This window comes from Triticum aestivum, chromosome 3B (genome assembly GCF_018294505.1).
Source record: "Triticum aestivum cultivar Chinese Spring chromosome 3B, IWGSC CS RefSeq v2.1, whole genome shotgun sequence".
In the NCBI taxonomy this organism is placed as follows: domain Eukaryota; kingdom Viridiplantae; phylum Streptophyta; class Magnoliopsida; order Poales; family Poaceae; genus Triticum; species Triticum aestivum.
In genome coordinates, this window is record NC_057801.1 from 3959487 (window position 1) to 3982236 (window position 22750).

The 22750-nt window shown below is 45.1% G+C and overlaps 3 protein-coding genes and 1 pseudogene across 3 annotated transcripts; all 4 read left to right on the top strand.

Moving 5' to 3' along the window:
* The first annotated feature begins 6321 nt into the window (after positions 1-6321).
* LOC123064182 (receptor-like protein kinase 7) lies at positions 6322-7411 on the top strand. Its single transcript, XM_044487719.1, has 2 exons — positions 6322-6967; positions 7041-7411. The coding sequence occupies exons 1-2, from the start codon at positions 6322-6324 to the stop codon at positions 7409-7411; spliced, it is 1017 nt and encodes a 338-aa protein (XP_044343654.1).
* Positions 7412-15755: 8344 nt separating this feature from the next.
* LOC123068181 (pectinesterase inhibitor) lies at positions 15756-16479 on the top strand. Its single transcript, XM_044490666.1, has one exon. It carries the CDS (start codon positions 15809-15811, stop codon positions 16349-16351), a length of 543 nt encoding a protein of 180 aa, XP_044346601.1. The 5' UTR covers positions 15756-15808; the 3' UTR covers positions 16352-16479.
* Positions 16480-17679: 1200 nt separating this feature from the next.
* Positions 17680-18418, top strand: LOC123064183 (pectinesterase inhibitor-like; annotated as a pseudogene).
* A 186-nt stretch (positions 18419-18604) lies between these two features.
* On the top strand, positions 18605-22422 carry LOC123068180 (acetyl-CoA acetyltransferase, cytosolic 1). Its single transcript, XM_044490665.1, has 13 exons — positions 18605-18917; positions 19055-19228; positions 19318-19423; positions 19527-19665; positions 19766-19843; positions 19937-20002; positions 20230-20312; positions 20774-20873; positions 21131-21241; positions 21329-21370; positions 21464-21550; positions 21784-21869; positions 22049-22422. Exons 1-13 carry the CDS (start codon positions 18767-18769, stop codon positions 22080-22082), a joined length of 1257 nt encoding a protein of 418 aa, XP_044346600.1. The 5' UTR covers positions 18605-18766; the 3' UTR covers positions 22083-22422.
* The last annotated feature ends 328 nt before the right edge of the window (positions 22423-22750 follow it).

Genomic DNA, 22750 nt, shown 5'->3' on the forward strand with positions numbered 1-22750 from the left:
TAGCAACATACTAAACGATCAAGTGCTAAGCTAACGGAATGGGTCAAGTCAATCACATCATTCTCCTAATGATGTGATCCCATTAATCAAATGACAACACATGCCTATGGTTAGGAAACATAACCATCTTTGATCAATGAGCTAGTTCAACTAGAGGCATACTAGTGACACTATGTTTGTCTATGTATTCACACATGTATCATGTTTCCGGTTAATACAATTCTAGCATGAATAATAAACATTTATCATGATATGAGGAAATAAATAATAACTTTATTATTGCCTCTAGGGCATATTTCCTTCTATATATATATATATATATATATATATATATATATATATATATATATATATATATATATATATATATATATATATCCAATTGGATGTAAGTTAGCATGAACTATTATTGTTGACATTACCCTTGAGGTAGAACGTTGGGAGGCAACACTATAAGCCCCTATCTTTCTCTGTGTCCGATTAAAACTCCGGAACCATAAGTATTGTGTGAGTGTTAGCAATTGTGGAAGACTAAATGATAGTTGAGTATGTGGACTTGCTGAAAAGCTCTATTATTGACTCTTTCCGATGTTATGATAAATTGCAATTGCTTCAATGACTGAGATTTTCGTTTGTTAGTTCTCAATGAAGTTTCTGAATCATACTTGACATTGTGAATAGATTGTTACTTGAGCATAAGAAATCATATGACAAAATTTATATATGTTGATGTTATAAGAATGATCATGATGCCCTCATGTCCGTATTTTATTTTTATCGACACCGCTATCTCTAAACATGTGGACATATTTTTTGATATCGGCTTTCGCTTGAGGACAAGCGAGGTCTAAGCTTGGGGGAGTTGATACGTCCATTTTGCATCATGCTTTTATATCGATATTTATTGCATTATGGGCTGTTATTACACGTTATGTCACAATACTTATGGCTATTCTCTCTTATTTTACAAGGTTTAACATGAAGAGGGAGAATGCCGGCAGCTGGGATTCTGGGCTGGAAATGGAGCAAATATTGGAGACCTATTCTGCACAGCTCCAAAAGTCCTGAAACTCCACGAAAGTCATTTTTGGAATTAATAAGAATTATTGAGGGAAAGAAGTACCAGAGGAGGCCCACACCCTGACCACGAGGGTGGGGGGCGCGCCCCCTGCATCGTGGGCCCCCTGGTGGCCCTCCGGTGCCCATCTTCTGCTATATGAATTCTTTTACCCTGGAAAAAATCATAAGCAAGCTTACGGGACGAAACTCCGCCGCCACGAGGCGGAACCTTGGCGGAACCAATCTAAGGCTCCGGCGGAGCTGTTCTGCCGGGGAAACTTCCCTCCGGGAGGGGGAAATCACCATCGTCATCACCAACGATCCTCTCATGGGAGGGGGTCAATCTCCATCAACATCTTCACCAGCACCATAACCTCTCAAACCCTAGTTCATCTCTTGTATCCAATCTTTGTATCCAAACCTCAGATTGGTACTTGTAGGTTGCTAGTAGTGTTGATTACTCCTTGTAGTTGATGCTAGTTGGTTTATCCGGTGGAAGATCATTTGTTCAGATCCTTAATGCATATTAATACCCCTCTGATCATGAACATGAATATGCTTTGTGAGTAGTTCCGTTTGTTCCTGAGGACATGGGTGAAGTGTTGTTATTAGTAGTCATGTGAATTTAGTATTCGTTCGATATTTTGATGAGATGTATGTTGTCTCTCCTCTAGTGGTGTTGTCTGAACGTCGACTACATGACACTTCACCATTATTTGGGCCTAGAGGAAGGCATTGGGAAGTAATAAGTAGATGATGGGTTGCTAGAGTGACAGAAGTTTAAACCCTAGTTTATGTGTTGCTTCGTAAGGGGCTGATTTGGATCCATATGTTTCATGCTATGGTTAGATTTACCTTAATACTTCTTTTGTAGTTGCGGATGCTTGCAATAGGGGTTAATCATAAGTGGGATGCTTGTCCTCCCAAGCACCGGTCCACCCACATATCAAATTATCAAAGTAACGAACGTGAATCATATGAGCGTGATGAAAACTAGCTTGACGATAATTTCCATGCGTCCTCGGGAGCGCTTTTCTCATTATAAGAATTTGTCCATCCTTTGCTACAAGAAAGATTGGGCCACCTTGCTGCACCTTATTTACGTTCATTGCTTGTTACTCGTTATAAATTATCTTATCACAAAACTATCTGTTACCTACAATTTTAGTGCTTGCAGAGAATACCTTACTGAAAATCGCTTGTCATTTCCTTCTGCTCCTCGTTCGGTTTGACACTCTTACTTATCAAAGGACTATGATAGATCCCCTATACTTGTGGGTCATCAAGCCCCGGCCCCCATTGGAGGACGACCCATGATAATACCCGCCTTCACCCCACTGATTTCCGCCAGTGTGATAGTGGTAGCACTAACCCTCATAGCCGACGTCACCGCCACGCCCACTAGCAAGGCCACCACGTCCGCCGCGGAAACCACCATGGCCTGCATCGTCGCCGTCGTGAGGAGCACTTGGTGCCCTTCCATCCCGGTCGTCCGGTCATGCCGTGGCTGGATTGTAGCGAGGAGGGAGGTTGTGGTCCAGTACCCCTGCCCACCATGGCCAGCGCATTCAGGCCCATAGTCGCCGGCGGCACACCAAGTCTCGTCGCCTGACCAATTCGCGATGGGAAACCAGGAAGCACCCGCCACGGTCTAACCCTAGTCAAAAGGACGTCACCTCGACCCCCCTTGTATGCATGCGTCGAGTCGGCCCGACTTAAGCCTGCAGCAGTCCAACTGATATGATGCAATCAAGCCCGAAATCTGCTGAACGAAACTGGGCCAAATACCCAGTTGTCATCGGGACGTCCTATGCCGAATCCGGCCCATCACGACCCAAAAGTGAATTCAAACGACCCTTCCTGGCACCCTGATCGCTCCTACTGGATAGGCTGCCGCCGGCGGCTGCGGCAGTGACAGCCTCATGAACTGCTACCCCTTCTTCCTGCGCCGCTGCACCATTTCCGAGGAACCAATGAAGTCACCAAGAGTAAGGGATAGAAGACTTACCTTCGGGAGTGGTCCCTTCCAAGGTCGCACCGCCGTCGGGGTAGTCCACCGGTCAACCACTCGCCGGAGGACCTCCACCTTGTCGACGTCGCCTAGTCCATCCCAGGCCCTGTCACTCCTAGGCATGATTTCGTCGATGCAGTCAGCAAATTCTCCTTCGGAGTAGCCCACCCGAAGGGATTCGCAAACGAAATCAGATGGCGTCGGAGATGACGCCTCCCCTGCCGTTCCGGCGACGATCCGGCCATCCTCATCGTCTGAATCATCTGAGTCCGAATCGGCGAGCGCCCAGAACCTATTAACCCGCTGGGTCCCTGATTCGGCCATCATGGGGGCGCCGCCGTGATTGCCCCCCCCCCCCCTCCTCTCCTCGTCATTGCTCTCTTGCTTGACCCTTGCTTCTCTCCTGCAATTCAACACACAAACTCTAAATATGGGTGAGAATTTCACTTCTCCGGCCTCTACACCAACTAGGATTTTTGTCTCGGTTACGCACAAAGTCTAGTCCTCAATAAATCCGTGAGTACCAGGAAAGTCTGGTCCTTAAGAATAAATAGGGACCTACGCATACGGCCTTTTAAGTATGAGTACTAGGATTTTTCATCTTAGTTACGCACCGAGCCTATTCCTCAATAAATGCGTGAGTACCAGGAAAGCCTGGTGCTCAAGAATAAATAGGAACATAAATTCGTGTTCATGGGGATTTGAACCCAGGTGTTGGGTTTGTACATCCACTCCCCCAACCAGTTGACCTAGGCTCACTCCCCATTAAAAATTGGGGGTGAATTTCACTTCCCCGGCCTCTACACCAACTAGGAATGCATACAGCCTTTTAAGTATGAGTACTAGGATTTTTAATCTTGGTTACGCACCAAGCCTAGTCCTCAATAAATGCGTGAGTACCAGGAAAACTTGGTCCTCAAGAATAAATAGGAATTTGAAATTCGCCTCCGTGAGGATTTGAACGCAGGTGTTGGGTTTGTACATCCACTCTCTCAACCAATTGAGATAGGCCAATGATGCATGTGGGTCGGAAACGCTGATTAGCGGACCTGAGATTACGTAACAAAAACAACAATATCTCCACCTTATTAAGGAGTGATATTAGATTGTATAATCAGGGCGAGCTAAAGTTGAATGGAGCAATTGCACTGCAACTGACCTGGCAGTGGCGGTTGTACCAAACACGAGCAAATAAGCACGTGATCAAATGTGTACTCCTTGTTTTAGAACACATAGATCACATTCAGCTAAGCAGACAAAATTTCCATCAATCGAATTTTGTTCAAAATAACCGACAGTAGGATGGAACTGCACCCAGACATACATAATTGCAAATATCATACTCACTCCGTCCCAAAACAAGTGACTCAACTTTGTACTGACTTTAGCAAAATTTATATCATACTCACTCCGTCCCAAAATAAGTGTTGCCCCGGCTAGGAAAGCATGCGATGTCACTTGGCGTAGAGGGTTTGATGTTGGGGCATCAGATCTCTCTGCAGTGGGTAGTCTGGAGTATGGACTTGACCCTCAGTGCGTGAACGGAAGAAATAGCTAGGCTAGCTAGTAGGGTGTTTCTTAGAGGTTTCCTTCCAGACAGAGGCAGGGGTGGCCAACAGCTTCTTCTGCTTTTTGGTTTTCGTACATACATACAGACATGCACCACTGTCTATGTCGGGTTCGCTTGCACTGAATCCTGCACGACTGCACCTGCCACGCTTCGGTTAATTTATGAGCTAGATAGGTTATCTTATACCCTGCTCCAATAGTTTATGGTTGAGACACTTGTCACTTTGACCCCCGTTTGCAGCTTCGTTGGTCAATAGCACGCCGCTGCAAGTCGTGCAAAGGGCCCCACCACATGCCTTCCTGTGGGCCCAGGGGCTCCACCAGCTCTCTTCTGCGCGCCATGCTTGGGCTAATGGAGTATATATACGCCCCACACCGCTGGATCAAGCACCAACACCACTCAATCACCACTCCCTAACTGGTAATCAGTCCGGCGGTAGCAGCAGGCAGGAGGCTACGCGTCACACTCAGCAGCTTGCTTCTGCACCGTTCGAACTACTGAGGCCCGAGGTACGTACTTCTACTTCTACGCCAGGTGCTCTCTCTCTCTCTCTCACTCTCACTCTCTCTCTCTCTATCTATCTATCTCTCTCTTGCTCTCTCTCTCTCTCTCTCTCTCTATCTCAGTGGTTTCTAGTGCACGTAAATAAGTTGCAAGGATGCAGGGCTCTCTCTATCTATCCATCCATCATTCCATCTATGGTTTTTGATTGTTATCATATGATGTGTGGTTTCACTATCTTTCCCTCCCCTCCCCTCCCCTCCCCACTTCTCTCTCTAGCTTCTGAAATTATATCCTGTGATGTCTTGTTTCTTCTCTTTCTTGCAATACCCCTACCCCCTCTCTGGGTTCTGAATGTTATCATTTGTGATGTATTGTGTATTTCCAAATGTCACGTAAATAAGTTGCAAGGATGCAGGACTCTCTCTCTCTCTCTCTCTCTCTCTCTCTCTCTCTCTCTCTCTCTCTCTCTCTCTCTCTCTCTCTCTCTCTCTCTCTCTGCATTCTTGATGTTATCGTGTGATGTCTTGTTTCTTTCTACTATAACGTAAATAAGTTGCAAGGATGCAGGACTTAGAATATATCCATAATAAAAGTCATACTAGGTGCAGGCTACCAGCAATTTATCATCACTTCAGTAATTTGACCTTTGTATCATGTATGAAGAACCAAATTGCGCAAAATAAATAAATATAGTAGCAGGATCTCATGGCCTTTAAACGAAAAGTTCCTTTGTAGGTCGCGCTCCATAAAATCCTGAACTATTTCAAAAGCAAACATATTATTCTAATTCGCCATTATTTGTTCCTTTGTTGTCACTATTTGACTCAAACTAATTACCTTTTCTGGCTAAAACTGATTACGAGCTTGCTTCTCCCGTTATCTCTTAATAGTTAGTACTCCATACGTTTCAAAAAACGAATGCATTTTGGCAACACCTCGCATAAGAGCGGTTGTGTAGGGTTCATGCATTGGCTCAAAGAGCCGTTGGTCATAAATGCTCATGCATGCATACCCTATTTCCTAATACGCATTGTAATGTGGAAATAAGTTAACAAAAAAAAACCCTCTTTGAACCAAAGGGAGATCAAGCTTCTGAATACTAATAAAAAAAGTGTTCGCAGGTTGATACAACCTTGACACACAAACACTCTTCACGCCCTATCTGGCCGCTGAGAGGATGCAGTTCTGGAGCCGTCCTACAGTAACACTGCCGATTGAGTACAATGAACAAGGTGTAGTTGACAACCTTACTGAAAATAATGTGAGAAGGATGTGGGCTAGCAGAAGGATAGGGGAGGATGAACTATACTTAGTGCATGTTCAGGACATTGTTGGTATTGGTCTCCCGACTACACTAGTCGTCAAGAAATTCCAGAACATGAACCCAATGCTATTAGTAGATGACAATGTCAAGAACCGTTGCAAGTCTGAGATGATCCTGTTAGCTAGCATCTGTCACGACAACATCATCAAAATCCTAGATGTTATTGAGAGGGAGGAAGCAATCATGCTCGTCTACAAGTACGAGGTGAATGGAAGCCTTGACTACTTGTTGCACCAGGCAAAGGATGCTGGTGGGCTGCTAAGCTGGCCAGAGAGGAGATCCATTGCCATCGGCGTGGCCAAAGGTCTCTGCCACTTGCACTATGGATGCAATAAGCCAATTGTCCACCACAACATCAACTCTAGCAACATCTTGCTTGATCGGGAGTTGAATCCCAAGATCGCCAGTTTTGGTGCTGCGCAGATGAATATGGCCGGGTTCAACCAACCGTTGCCAATCACGGACCTGCCTCCTGGTAAATTTGGGTATGCGGCTCCAGGTAGGTTGGGAAATGGAATTATGTCTTCACTTGCTTTGTCTTTTAAGTAGTAGTAATATCTGATTACCTGCAGAATATGGGGTTGCAACAAGCCAACTGACGGAGAAGGTAGACACTTATAGCTTCGGTGTAGTGCTGCTGGAGCTCGTGACTGGGCAGGTGGCCACTAGAGCTGGAGCGGATGGCCAGTTAGCAATTTGGGTGCGAGACAATTGCGATGAGCTTATGGCAAACAACATGGAACAGTTTAAGGTCGTCGTCGACAAGGGCATCCCAGATCAATCGCGATACATGGAGGAGATGGCCACCGTATTTAGGTTGGGCATGGATTGCACCGTCGAAGATCCACAACAAAGGCCATCCATGCAGATGGCTCTCAAACGATTGCGTCGTGGTCGTGGGCATGGTCGATTTGGTGGTCTTCTCACATGCTATAGCTTATAAGCTCATTGGCTGTCAAGTGCATTGGTTACTTAGAAAAATGAAAAAACTAAGGGCCCTCCCTACTGTTCACATGAAAATCAAAGAAAAATAAACATCCCGGATTACCATAGGCACCTATATATAAAATGTTTGCTTCCTCCCTCAAGAATGTTCATTACTTGCTTCTTTTTATGTGTTCATTACTTGCTTTTATCCGTGCACAATGTGGTTGCATGCTCGAAAACAGGAGGATTTTCATAATGCCATCTAAACAGTGTTTGATGTGTTACTCACGACAACATCATCAAAATCCTAGATGTTATTGAGAGGGAGGAAGCAATCATGCTCGTCTACAAGTACGAGGTGAATGGAAGCCTTGACTACTTGTTGCACCAGGCAAACGATGCTGGTCGGCTGCTAAGCTGGCCAGAGAGGAGATCCATTGCCATCGGCGTGGCCAAAGGTCTCTGCCACTTGCACTATGGATGCAATAAGCCAATTGTCCACCACAACATCAACTCTAGCAACATCTTGCTTGATCGCGAGTTGAATCCCAAGATCGCCAGTTTTGGTGCTGCACACATGAATATGGCCGGGTTCAACCAACCGTTGCCAATAGGTTGGGCATGGATTGCACCGTCGAAGATCCACAACAAAGGCCATCCATGCAGATGGCTCTCAAACGTTTGCGTCGTGGTCGTGGGCATGGTCGATTTGGTGGTCTTCTCACATGCTATAGCTTATAAGCTCATTGGCTGAATCAAGTGCATTGGTTACTTAGAAAAATGAAAAAACTAAGGACCCTCCCTACTGTTCACATGAAAATCAAAGAAAAATAAACATCCCGGATTACCATAGGCACCTATATATAAAATGTTTGCTTCCTCCCTCAAGAATGTTCATTACTTGCTTCTTTTTACGTGTTCATTACTTGCTTTTATCCGTGCACAATGTGGTTGCATGCTCGAAAACAGGAGGATTTTCATAATGCCATCTAAACAGTGTTTGATGTGTTACTGATTGCTTCACAATTGCATATACGAACTAACACCGCTGTTGGATCTTAAAGGATGTTTGTCTTTGGAGTGTTTGCTCATTTTGAACTTGCAATATTAACTTTCTACCTAATATTGAGTAAGTACGCAGCACATTGCTTAAATTTCTGACAACAAAGACTTGAATTATTTGGAATCTGTGTTACGGTGCTTGGCAAGTACATTCAGGTACTTACCCCTCTGAATTTTACTTACCATCGATATGGAGAGGTCCTTCTAATAAAATATTAAATTTATGTAATCAAGGGTATTATAGTCAGCAGTGTTCCTTAAGCCTAAGTGCTTTGGAAAACTTGATATTTCATAGACCCACCGTACACTATAAGATTACACAAAATATCTAAATTAAAAAAATTGATTCCCGCTACTTGAAAATTGGTCATTGTCAAGTGCCATTACTTTTTGCCGAAAATCAAAATGCGGAAGCTCGGCAAAAACAATGTAAGCCGAGTAAGTAAAAGTAACGCTTCCTTCACAGACTTGTTTTGCATAATGAAAGCCTTACCCGACGCAATCTTTCTGGCCGCCTGGATTTTCTGAAGGGCGCTCTTGGCCGCGGCTGGAGCCTCTTGTGCGCTCTGGCGGGCGTTCACAAGTTCGGACGCTTGCGTCTTAGAATCATGCTCCAAGGACTCGTACTTCTTGACGGCATCCTGGAGCTCTTGCTGGACCTCGCCGACCCGGGCCACGTGCTTCTCGCGCGTAGCGCGCTCCTTGGCCGCTTTGTCCTCGGCCTCGGCTAACGCCTTCTTGAGGGACGCCACCTCGGTCATGGCCCTTAATAAAGTTCATGACACTTTAGTCAGCACGAACCATTCATCCTTTCTAAAATATACGCACAGGTTATTGCATACCTTGGCTGTCCTCCAGCTGCTTCTTCATGAGGCCAAGCTCTTCCTCGGCCCGCTCCAGGCTCCGCTTCAGTCTGGAGACCTTCGCAGTATGAGCGGCAGCAGCTAGCAGCGACGCCTGCTTATTCACATAGACATCTTATGTTAGACTCCTGCGAAAATTGTTTAGATCCTCTGTTCGGCTTTTTCTTTCCGAACACCGAACAGAGCATCAGGGGCTACTGTCTACGCTGTGATATTCTTTCTAAATTATTACATCAAAGCCTGTTAAAAGGCTAGCGCAGGCTTCGGTCAGTCCGCTTTTGGTAGACTGAACCTTTTCGATCACCGTACCCATAAGGACACGGTGTTCATCTACAATGGAAGCGCCTCGCAGCGCTTCCAGCAAATTATCCGGTGCCTCTGGTTGGACAGAGGTCGCTGGCCGAACAGGCACACCTTCTCCTTTCGGGGAAGGCCGTTCGCTGGACTCCGGAGCTGTGTAGGTCTCCGGAATGGTATCCGGCTGAGGGCCGAATGGAACTCGGCCCCCATCATCAGTCCCCATGGGGGCTTTTTCCCCCATGTGTCCGGCGGCCGAGGAGTCATCCTTGGACGCCACCCTGACGATCTCCGGAACCTCCCGGTCGAGGAAGGTCCTTTGGGGCACCACCTCGTCATCACCCTTGGGCGAGACAGAGTGAGCAGGCGGCAGTGACATGCTAGCCATCTCCTTTGAGTCTAGCGAACCCTCTGTCGAGGATCGCGGGGAGCTGTCGCGGGCCGGACTGCAATGGCATAATTCAAACGTATTAATATTACAAAATGGAAAGGTCGGGCATTTGGATGTGCATAAGGTTCGTGGTACTTACGAGGCGGCCCGAGGCTTGGTCCGGGGCATTCGCTTCGGACTGCTATCGACATCCCACGTGGAGTTATCCTCAAGGGAGCCCTTCCCCCTCTTGGGCGCTTTCGTCTCCAGATTTGTGGAGGCCCCCCTCTTTTTCCTTCCCCCCTGGGAGGGGAGTCGCTTTCTTCCTCCTCCTCCTCGTCGTCTTCGGCAGCTGAAGAGTCGGTCTCGTCTTCGGACGACAGGTCCGAAGTACCCTTTCAACGAAGGCCACTCCTGGTCCCCTTGGTCATCTTCTTGGCCTTCTTCTCCGGCACATCGTAAGGCGCTGGAAACAACATCTTCGTCAGGAGTGGGGTTTCTTTGTCTTCGGGTAGCGGGGTCGGACAATTAATCCGCCTCGCTATGTTAGTCCAGGCCTAAAAAATTGATAAGAGGGCTTAGACTCCTTCCTCAAAATACGCCAGTAAAGGTTATACCTTGAAAACATGAAAGAACTTACCGAATTAGCCTGGCGCTTTAAGCTAAGCCCACGATCCTCGGTCGTAGGTGGTGGTGTCTTGCTGGCCTTGAAGAGCACTTTCCAGATATCTTCGTGCGTTGTGCCGAAGAGCTCTAGCAGCGTCTGGTGCTTGGCCGGATCGAATTCCCACAAATAGCAAGTCCGACGTTGGCACGGAAGGATCCGGCGGATGAGCATAACCTGGATCACGTTGACAAGTTTGATCCTCTTGGGTATCATGTTCTGGACACACGTCTGGAGCCCAGTCAGCTCGTTCAAAGAACCCCAGGTTAGGCCCTTCTCTTGCCAGGAGGTGAGCCGCATTGGAACTCCAGATTGAAATTCGGGGGCCGCCGCCCAGTTGGTGTCACACGGCTCGGTGATGTAGAACCACCCCGATTGCCACCCCTTCACCGTCTCCACAAAGGAACCTTCGAGCCAGGTGACATTGGGCATCTTGCCCACCATAGCGCCTCCGCACCCTACCTGTTGGCCGCTTACCACCTTCGGCTTCACATTGAAGGTCTTCAGCCATAGGCCGAAGTGAGGTGGGATGCGGAGAAAAGCCTCGCACACAACTATAAATGCCGAGATGTTGAGGATAAAGTTGGGGGCTAGATCATGGAAGTCTAGCCCGTAGTAAAACATCAGTCCGCGGACAAACGGGTGGAGAAGGAATCCCAGCCCGCGGACAAAATGCGCGAGGAACACCACCCTCTCATGAGGCTTAGGGGTAGGGATGATCTGTCCCTTGGCTGGAACTCGGTGAACGATCTCCTTGGCCAGGTATCCGGCCTCTTGGAGCTCCTTATATCTTTCTTCTTAACGGAGGAGGCCATCAACTTGCCTCCAGCTCCGGATCTGGACATGGTTGGAGTGCTTTCTCAGACAGGGAAAGCTAGAGCTTGGGCGCTGGAGCTCAAGGATGGAAGGGCAGAGGAAGGAGAAGGCGTGAGTAGACAAGGGTGAATTCTTATCCCCTTATAAAGAATCGCGAATATCAAGCGCCTCCTCACTCGCCTTAGAACCCGCCTATTCCCAAGGGCTGTATAAACGGCACGGTTGGGTTACCCATACACGTATTGATGAGAATCCCACAATGAGGGGACACGGTCTCTGCTTTGACAAGATGTGCCAATGGCAACCGCGTCTTGAAACGTGGGGCTGCAGTCAAAAAACGGTTCGAAATCATGATCGGACAGACGTGATGTCATGTTACAAAAAGTTGTCGGCGGATTGGATTCGTGAAATATTATATTCTCTCTACGGTTGTGTGCGGTGTGTGTTATAGGTCCGGACACATCGGTACGTTCGAAGACTATTTTGGAGTTCGGAAGGAGGAACCCGCCTTGCAATGCCGAAGACAGATCTACGCGCCGGATACCTTGTCATTGAAGCCAGGTTCAGGGGCTACTGAGGGAGTCCTGGACTAAGGGGTCCTCGGGCGTCCGGCCTGTTAGCCATGGGCCGGACTGATGGGCTGTGAAGATGCGAAGACCGAAGACTGCACCCGTGTCCGGATGGGACTCTCCATGGCGTGGAAGGCAAGCTTGGCGACCGAATATGTAGATTCCGTTCTTTGTAACCGACCTTGTGTAACCCTAGATCCTCCCGGTGTCTATATAAACCGGAGAACTTAGTCCGGAGGGATATACTCATTACCATAGTCATACAGGCTAGACTTCTAGGGTTTAGCCATTACGATCTCGTGGTAGCTCAACTCTTGTAATACTCATATCCATCGAGATCAATCAAGCAGGAAGTAGGGTATTACCTCCATAGAGAGGGCCCGGACCAGGTGGTAAACATCCTGTCCCCTGTCTCCTATTACCATCGACCTTGGACGCACAGTTCGGGACCCCCTACCCGAGATCCGCCGGTTTTGACACCGACAGTTCCTCCACCTGAATATATTACTCAAAGTGGCCATTATGCCAGGAGAGTGATCCAGTTTATCAAGGAAACCGGATCAAAAACCTGAACAAGTTGACCCGTTTATAGGAAAAGCAGGCCGAAAACCATACAAGTAACAAGGTTACAAGAAAGGAGAGGAACAAGACACTCAACATAAGGCAGGACATACCTAGCAGACTAAGAGGACCATCGCCACGAAAGACACAAGTAGTTGTGGGGTTTCATCGAGGGATCCCAATACCAAGACTTGCGAGCAATCTAACGCACCGCACCGACGTGCATACCAAACCCACGACGCAACACAGGAGCACCACAATCAACGAGTGCCAAACACGAACCTTGACTGGGAGCTCCGCCAGTGAATTCGGGATGATTAGCAAGTTGGGGAGGCTGGGTGGACATATAATTTCTTTCCACCGACTTCGCATTAGCAACTTGATAATTTAAAGTTAGTTATCCCATGCACTGACCCTGCGACTCATTTTTTTAAGGAAAATTTTTTGCCTGCTGCACTGCAGGGGGGCACAATCCAGACGATCAAGGTGGCTCAAGACTGGGTAGGGTAGGGGGTGAAAGGCAAGGGCTGATGATCACACCGATTGTGCCGGATGAGAGTCCTTAAACCGAAGCTATAGGCAGAAGAGCAATCAATTCTGCACAACTTTTGAGGCGTATTATTGCATTTGGGCCTAAGTTAACTCAGTGGACATTTGCTGGCTAGATCAACCTAGGCTGCAAATCTTATGTGCTGTTAAGTTCTAATTTGCTTGACAGTTTAAGACCACGATTTATAAGGATATCTATAGTACGTTTTTTAGGGGAACATATATCACGAGGGCTATATCTTGCCTACAGGAGACGATATTCCGTCTCATAGTAGGCGTTCGCTACACAGGCTAGCCCAATATGGCCGGTTTTAGGAAGCTTCTATTGCTGGTTTTAGAAGCTTCTACATGTTTTTTGACTGGTTTACTGTGCTTCTTCATTGGTTTCCTTAGTTTTTTTTGTTTTCTATTTTTCAACACATGACTACTTTTTCAATATACATTGTACATTTTTCATATACGTGTGAAACCTTTTTTGATACACGCTGAACCTTTTTTAAAATACATAATCTATTTTTTTCAAACATATGTTTTGAAAAAAAATATGTTAAACATTTCTCAAATACAGGTTGAACCTTTTTTAAAATTGCACGAACCTTTTATTAACAATTTACACCGTATAAACAGTTTTTAAATCTCATGAACACATTTTATATAACACATGAATATTTTATTGAATGGTATGAAAAGCTATTGAATTGCACAAACTTTTTTTTACTATGTATTAAAATTTAACAAAAATAGCAGTAACATCTTTTGAAATGTGTCATTTCTTTAAATGTCAAGAGCTTTTTCGAATGCTATCAAAACAAATTAAAAGTTGTGTGGTGTTTTTAACTGCATGAACAATGTTTAATGTGCTATGAACGAGTAATTAAAATTTTAAAATATATAATATATTTTAAAATATTCCAATGTAAAAGGAAAACAACGTACGTAACACAGCTGGGCAGGCCCACCATAAGTCTGCTTGAGGCAAGGTTATGCTCTATATCGTGTCAAGCGAGATATAAGAAGCACCCAGCATATATAAAAAATGGCCCAAACCCTATATGGCACCTTCAGTGCCGTTTAAAGACTAATTGGCCGAATGGAGCACCCCCCCCCCCCCCCACAACCCCCTCTGTGTTGGGCCGGCCCATTTATCCTTTTTCAGCAAGGATCTCAGCACTCGTGCCTATTAACTACTCTCTTTTCATTTTCTTCCTTTTCAGTTCACAGAGGCCCCATGTTTTGGGAAGCTTCCCAAATCGGTTTTCCTGCTTCGCTGAATGGTTTTTGGACGGTTGTTGTTTAGGTTTCTTTTCTTGTTCCTTTTCCTTCTTTTTTATTCTTACTTTTTATTCTTTTATTTTTTTCCTTAAATGCGTGAACTATTTGCAAATTCAAGAACATTTGTTTATAAAAATAGATCTTTTTTAAAAAAAAGTAAGCTTTTTATAAATATCAATGAACTTTTCCAAAATTCATGAACGTTTTTTCAAATCCGTCAACATTTTAAAAAGTCAATGATCTTCGAAATTCGTAACTTTTCTTCAAAAACGATGAACTTGTTCCAGAGTCGTGAACTCTTTAACAGAATCGATGAACTTCTTTCAATTTCGTGAACGTTGTTTCAAAATTGATGAACGTTTTTCAAAATCGATGGATTTTATTAAAATTTGTGAACTTTTCTTCAAAATCGATGATTTTTTTGTCAAAAATGTGAAATTTTTGTCAAATTGATAAACCTTTTTTTCAAAACTGATAATTGTTTTCCAAATATCTATGAACATGGTTAAACGGTCAATGGAACGACCGAATTAGAGATTTTTTTTGTAGCAGACCCGATCGAGCGAGCGATCCAGCTGTTGAGCGATCAAGTGTAGCGAGCTCTCATGCTAATGAGCCGGCCGAAAGAGAACATGCACGTAAGTGCTTGAAGCGCTGGTTAAGAGCTGCCTCCTATTTGTGGCCTCGTAGCGTTAAATAGGATATGCTCCACCCTAGGATAGCCAGGAAAAATGGGCCGGCACACTTTTCATGAGTTTATTTATTTATTCATTTGTTCTTTTTGTCTTTTAGTCGTTTCTATGAAAAAATCGGTTGTACTTTTTAGGGTGCTAGATATTTAAAAACATTTTAATACTAAAATATTTCTAAAATTTGTTTAATATTTATAGCTGTGGGCCCAGCAGGTGTGTAGCCAAAAAGAATATCATGATAAAGGCAGACAATATTATAATGAATTTCTCACATGATGTCCATCTATAAATATTTATACTCCATATCAATGCATTTACTATTTTTTTACTAGAGCTCATTTATTAGTTGATTTTTGTATAAATTTCTACTATCAAAGATTACTTTATCTTTCCTCTCATAAAGAAGATACATTAATTTGGGAATTCTAAGCTCAATGAAAGTAGGGGTACCCTTATTTTTTGATTTGATGCATTTATTCTACATTTAATAACTACATCACTATTTGATTCGCAAGTACTATTACACATTTGATATGCGCTTACCTTTAGCAAAAAGAACAAATAGACCATCATTAAGGCATATCATATCAGTATGATTAATGATTTCCTCACATGTGCCGTGTATATATAGATATGTAGAGTCGCCATGTATTACATCAACACAGCAACGCCTAGGTTCATACAAAGTGTAAACTACAATGGCAAGCGTTGCAACATCCTTAGCTATGGTTTTCATTGTAGTTGTCGCCATGTCCTATGGCCTCCGCGCCACCCACGCCGACATCAACTTCATTGCTCGCACATGCAAGAAGACCAATAACTTTGCATTGTGCATGGCCGTGCTAAGGGCCAACCCAAAGAGCGCCCAAGCATCCACCGAGCATGACCTTGCCAGCATTGCTCTGCAAATCGCCACCAACACCACCCGGAAGAACGCCGCGGCCATCTGTGACCTAGATTATAAACACCAGGGCACACCCGAGGCACCAGTGTGGCATGTATGTGTCAAGGCACATGTCCTTGCTGCAGCCGACCTCATCGCCGACGCTGGCCCCAGCTTCCACGTTGGGGACTATGCTGATGTGTTGAAGATTGTGTCTGAGGGGAAGGGCGCAGGAGATACATGCGAGAACGCATTCAAGGCGATCCACAAAACGCCTCCCTTGGCTGACATGGACCGTCAGACGACGGAGCATTGCGGTCTCGCCGGCGACCTCATCCGCCTGCTCCTCACCAAATGATCTATAATAGATCATTTCTCGGCTTGTCTGTTCCTCTCAGTAATAAATTTTTTTTGCTTGTCGAGAAAAAAAAGAGAATAATGTAAAGTGTTCCTACAATATTTTTCTATAGACATTTAACATTTTCTAATGCATGATTAACATTTTTTAAATATAAAGTGTTTCTGTAATATATATATATTTAGAATGTTTATAAGTATAAACAAAAAAATGTGAAAGAAAACAAAAATAGCGAGCGCTTTGAGGCCTGTGGCCTCCCGCGGCGGGTCCAGTCTCGTGCTCCTCAGGCGATACTAGCTTCTGTATCGCACGAAGCGAGACATAGCTTCGCCCTAGGGCATACAAGACATATCACCGTTTGGTACCACATCGCCCAGGGAGGAGGCCCAGAAGCAAATCATAACTTAGCCTGGGGCCTATGTGCTCTGTTTGCATCGCAGTAGGCTTTTCTTTCCTAGCAAGCTGTTGAACAATTTCAGGAAAAAAAAAAACCTGAATTTTCCCAGATCATCAATGCCATGATGAAAACACATTCGTTGAAAAACTAAGAAAAGTTCGTTGACAAAAATTCAGAATTTTTTGTATTTTACTGTTCATACCAACTGGGATTAGACGACAGTTTCGGTCTCAACATGATAGGGTTGTTCCTTTCTATGTTCTTAATTGTACATAATTGTTCTTCTTGACCAACTTATAAATCATTGTTGAATGATAAAATTTAGGTGGTGGGATTGCCATGTCCAGATACACTTCGTATCAACTTTCATTAGTAAAGGTAAATATATTTGTAGTTGGTACTTCATTAGTTGACTGTCTCCATTTATTACTCCCTCCGTTCCCAAATACTTGTCTTTCTAGGCATTTCAAATGGACTCAACATACGGATGTACATAGACATATTTTAAAGTGTAGATTCACTCATTTTGCGCCGTATGTAGTCACTTGTTAAAATCTCTAGAAAGACAAGTATTTATGAACGGAGGGAGTACATTCTTGGAACAAAATTCCGACTCATGGAAAGCATAATGAGAGTACATTTATTTCTTGATTTGCAAAACAATCTGTACATGTATTCACTGATGAATTCAAGAGACTTAGAGTACTCACTCGATCCTTCATTTACTTATTTGATTTCTTATTACACTCCATATAGCAAAAGGAATAAATATATTGTGGTTAAGGCAGATCATATCATAAGGATTTTCTCGCATGCCGTCCATATTATAAAAGTATATACTCCATGCCACTACATAAGAATGTTTTTGCTAGAGCACATTTATTAGTTGATTTTAGTATAATTTTTTCTATCAACATGCATTTTTCCTCTCATGAAGAAGGTAAATTAATTTACACTTATTTGCCAATTAGATGCATTGGACATTTAATAACTGGATCACTACTACTATTTGATTTGCTAGTAGTACCACTCATTTAACATACAATTACGGTTAGCAAAAAGAATAAATAGACCATCATTAAGGCGGATCATATCATAAGGATTTTTCCCCATAGCGCGTGTATATATAGATATGTAGAGTCCCCATGTATGACACCAATACATCAACGCCTAGGTATATACAAAGTGCAAAGTGCTAGCGAGTGCTGCAACATCCTTAGCTATGGTCCTCGTCGTACTCGCCACCTTGTCCTATGGCCTCCCCGCCGCCCGCAGCGACATCGACTTCATCGCCCGCACATGCAAGAAGACCACTAACCCCGCGTTGTGTGTGGCTGTGCTAAGCGCCGACCCAAAGAGCAGCCACGCGTCCACCGAGCATGACCTCGCCAGCGTCGCCCTGCAAATCGCCACCAGCACCGCCAAGAAGAACGCTGCAGTCATCTGTGACCTAGGCGGTAAGCACCAGGGCAAACCCGAGGGGCCCGCGTGGGATGTATGTGTCAAGGCACATGTCATTGCGGCAACCGAACTCATGGTTGATGCCCGCCCCAGCTTCAACGGTGGGCAATATGCCGAGACACTCATCTCCGGTGGCCGACATGGATCGCGAGACGACGGAGCGGTGCGGCGTTGCGGGCGACCTCATCGGCCTGCTCATCACCAAGTGACCAATAATAAATCATTTCTCGCCTTGTCTGTTTCTTCTTCTTAATAATAGATCATGTTTTGCATGGGCAGAAGAAAATGCTGGCTTTTTTTTTGAGAATAAAAAAATATGCTGGGCCAGTCTAGAAGGCAAGCCCACCTTATATCTGGTAGAGTCCAAGCCCAGAACGGCATTCCGTTATCCTCTAACGGCACGGCATTTATGGTCTCTCTCTCTCTCTCCTAGTCATTCTTCTCCGATCGCTGCCGTCCCCGTCTCTCCCTCTCTCCGACCAAATCCGCCCGCCGCCGGCGAGCACTAGCGTGGCTAGCACACGGCGGAGCAGGAGCGAAGCCGGCCCAACACGACCATGGCGCCGCCCCCGAGCACCAGCGCCCCCGACGGCGGCCTGGATCCCAGGGACGTGTGCGTCGTCGGCGTCGCCCGCACGCCCATCGGCGCGCTGCTCGGCTCCCTCTCCTCCCTCCCGGCCACCAGGCTCGGCTCCGTCGCCATCCAGGGTAACCAAATTTCTCTTCTTTCTCACTCCCCCGCCAGTAGTAATCAAGCAGTCGCTCAAATCGCCTCGCGGTGGCCGGATCCGAGCCGTCGGCCGGTCAGCCATCCTCCGACGTCTTACATCCGATTGATTGATCAGGCGCTCTCCGGCGAGCCAGCGTCGACCCGGCGCTGGTGCAGGAGGTGTTCATGGGCAACGTCCTCAGCGCCAACCTCGGCCAGGCCCCCGCCAGGCAGGCCGCCCTCGGCGCCGGCCTGCCCAACACCGTCCCCTGCACCACCATCAACAAAGTCTGCTCCTCGGGGATGAAGGGTATCCAAAATTCATCCCCTCACCTACAAAGTTGCTTGTCAGTTGTCACTGCTGCTCATAAACTTATGTTGTTCACCTGCTCCTGGCAGCTGTCATGCTCGCGGCGCAGTCGATTCAGCTGGGGATCAACGACGTCGTGGTCGCCGGCGGCATGGAGAGCATGTCCAATGCCCCCAAATACGCTGCAACGGCAAGGTTTCTACTAGTTTTTCTCTTGATTATAGCTTTCGGTGGAGCAAAGGTCCTCTCTTGTGTAGCTTAATTGCTCACAGTGACCTCCTGTGGAGATGAATCGCAGGCGAGGGTCGCGGTTTGGGCATGATGTCCTCATCGACGGGATGCTCAAGGACGGGTTGTGGGATGTGTATAATGATTTCCATATGGGGATGTGCGCTGAGCTGTGTGCTGATCAGCACTCCATTACAAGGGAGGAGCAGGTTGCCAGCATTTCTGACCGATTCTTGTCATTTTCAGACTTTTTGTACAGCCAGAACAGCACATGCTAGTTATCTGAACGAACTTTGCTCTTTCATGTAGGATGCTTATGCCGTCCAGAGCAATGAGCATGGAATAGCAGCTCGAGACAGCGGCGCGTTTGATTGGGAAATTGTTCCGGTATGTGCATTATTTGAGGGCCCAACCAAAACTCTTCTTCTGTATGAAATATTGACGCTTAGGTACCAATTTCAAACAATTCTTGTTGACCAGGTTGAAATTCCTTCTGGTAGAGGCAGACCACCAGTTGTAGTTGACAAGGATGAGAGTCTTGCAAAGGTAGTCCCACAATCTAGTTAATCTATTGACCATCTTAAGGAAGGAATTTCTTTTATGTCATTTATGCATGTTTTGATTTTCTTGAAAACCGACATGGTTCAGTTTTTTATGTTGCAGATTCAATAGAATACAGAAATTAAGTTGTGGCAATAGTAACCATCAGCATACCCATTTTATTCTTCTCCTTCTGGTTTTGACACGTTTGCTCTGGTAATCTATGTGCACAGTACGATCCAGTGAAGCTGAAGAAACTTGGACCGGCTTTTAAGAAGAATGGCGCTGTAACTGCCGGCAATTCTTCTAGTATAAGGTTTGCTGTTCTCGTACTCTGACTAGTCGTTTACTATCTTTGTGGATAGCTTCTTAGATGGAAACCTTGCAGAGTAGTTAATGTGCAGCCACTGTCCAGTATGATATCACAATGTTGAATAGAGCATTTGAATGTAAGCTAGTTGATATTGAGGATTGAGCTCTGTGATCGAAGTGTCCCTGATGAATACTTCTAAACTGAACAGTTTCATTCAGAATTATGACACTTCTGAGAGTAGCATTGTATCTTCATTTTTACATGATCAGACTACCTTCTCTATGCAGTATGCAGCCAAACTATGTTGTATGTCTTCAGTACTAAATGTATCATCTTAAGAGTGTACTGAAGCTAGATTATTTCATAGCTCGAATTTTAGGCTTTCTTTGTGGTTAATATGAATTATGTAAAGCAATGTTTACTGAAGTTTAACTGTAGTGTCATTCTTATATTCCCATGTTCAGCGATGGTGCTGCTGCAATTGTGCTGGTCAGTGGGGAGAAAGCCAAGAACCTTGGCCTTCAAGTTCTTGCGAGGATCAGAGGGTACGCTGATGCTGCTCAGGTAGATCTTACATGCCTTGTCATTAATCATTGTTGGTGAGACAAATTTCATTTCATTTGAGAAATCTTGACCCATTGTTCTTGTTATCATGAAAGACCTGTACCGACATTATCCTTTCCCCTGTCTCAAAACTGTGAACCTTGCTGCTCTCATTCAATGATCCTTTCCTCTATGATTCGTGCTTATTTTTTTCTTTTATCTTGTTATCATGCATTATTAGAAAGAGTTTGTTGCATTGACACTACTTACAACTTCAGGCACCTGAGCTATTTACAACAACTCCAGCTCTTGCTATCCCAAAGGCTATATCAAATGCAGGTCTCCGAGATTCACAAATAGATTATTATGAGATAAATGAGGCTTTTTCGGTATGTTAATGGTCTTTTCATTTTTTTTAAGAGTAATAAGACCTGAAGCATGAGGGTGAGACTTAGCTATATTCTGGACATTGGCAGGTTGTTGCAGTGGCAAACCAGAGACTTCTTGGCATCTCTCCTGTAAGCTGCTAAACTTGAGTAAACTATCTTTTTTCAGAAAATATGTAACTGTAAACAATTTTATGAATATTAATGGACATTTCACCATTTCAGGGAAAACTGAATTTAAGTGGTGGCGCTGTTTCCCTGGGCCATCCTATTGGTTGCAGTGGTGCACGAATCATAGTCACCTTGCTCGGGGTATGTATGTTTCCATCCCATACTTTTATATTTCATCAAAATTGTTTATAATCCGCAAGGGTATTGACCCTTCCTTTGCCTTGGTAGAGTAGCTCTGGAATCTCTCTCCTCTTAAGCTAAAAAAATAGCTTTTATTTAAGTTGGATATCTTGATCTTGCTGCTGTCCCGTCCTTTGGTATAGTTGCATTCAATTTCATACTGCTGAACTTGCAGTGTTTTTGCTCCACCACAGATTCTTAGACAGAAACAGGGCAAGTTTGGGGTTGCCGGGGTGTGCAACGGCGGGGGTGGTGCTTCAGCCATCGTCGTAGAGTCCATGTAAGTTTCTCATGTGCTCCTCAGATTTCCTTCCATAAAGAAGTCTTGTGGTCTTTACCACGCTGACGATCTGGCCGAAGTGGAATAGTAATAATAATCAAGGGTGCATTACAAGATAACACAATTAACAAGTGGAATAGAGCTTTTCCCTGAGCGATTCTGACCAGATGATGATGCAGGCAATCTTCGTCGCGCCTACGTTCCTCGCTGTGATGTGAAGTTTACCATGAGCGTACTGGCAAGGGCTGCGGTGTAAAGGTTGTTGTATGCTGACTGTATCTTGTGTGAGCTGTAGTGGGGAGGGCAGGACTGATCCATGGTGTGTGTATCAAGTCGAACGAACATGATGCATCGCTCAGCAACTAGATGTAGTAAGATAAGATGATGTGCAGCAGAGGAGATGAAAATAATTGGGTTTGCAGCCCGAGCCCGTAAATGTTGTGAAGCAAATAACTGTGTAACTGGGAGTTCCTTACTGGAGCTTTGTACTGGTAGATCACATGGATGGCTTTTGGTTCCCATGGGATTATAACCAAGCGCTTTGTATAGTATAGTTGGTGTGGCCTGGCTAGGATGCATATTAGGATACTGTCGAAATCAACCTTTTTTGGCCCATTCATTCAGGTATAAAAGGTAGTATTGCTACCTATAAATGCAAACACTAGGGGGAAAGTGTAGATGATGAAGGATTAAGCCCAGACGTGCTACTTGAGCCACCGCCGAGTGATTCTTGGCTTCTTCTTCTTCTTCTTCTTCTTCTTCTTGTTCTTGTTTTGAGTGATACACAATGGCTTGGCTCGTGTCTGATTAGCACTAGTAGTAGGTGGTGGGAGTCCGTAGTGGTGATGCGCATGGGCCACCGTCACACATGACAAGAGAAG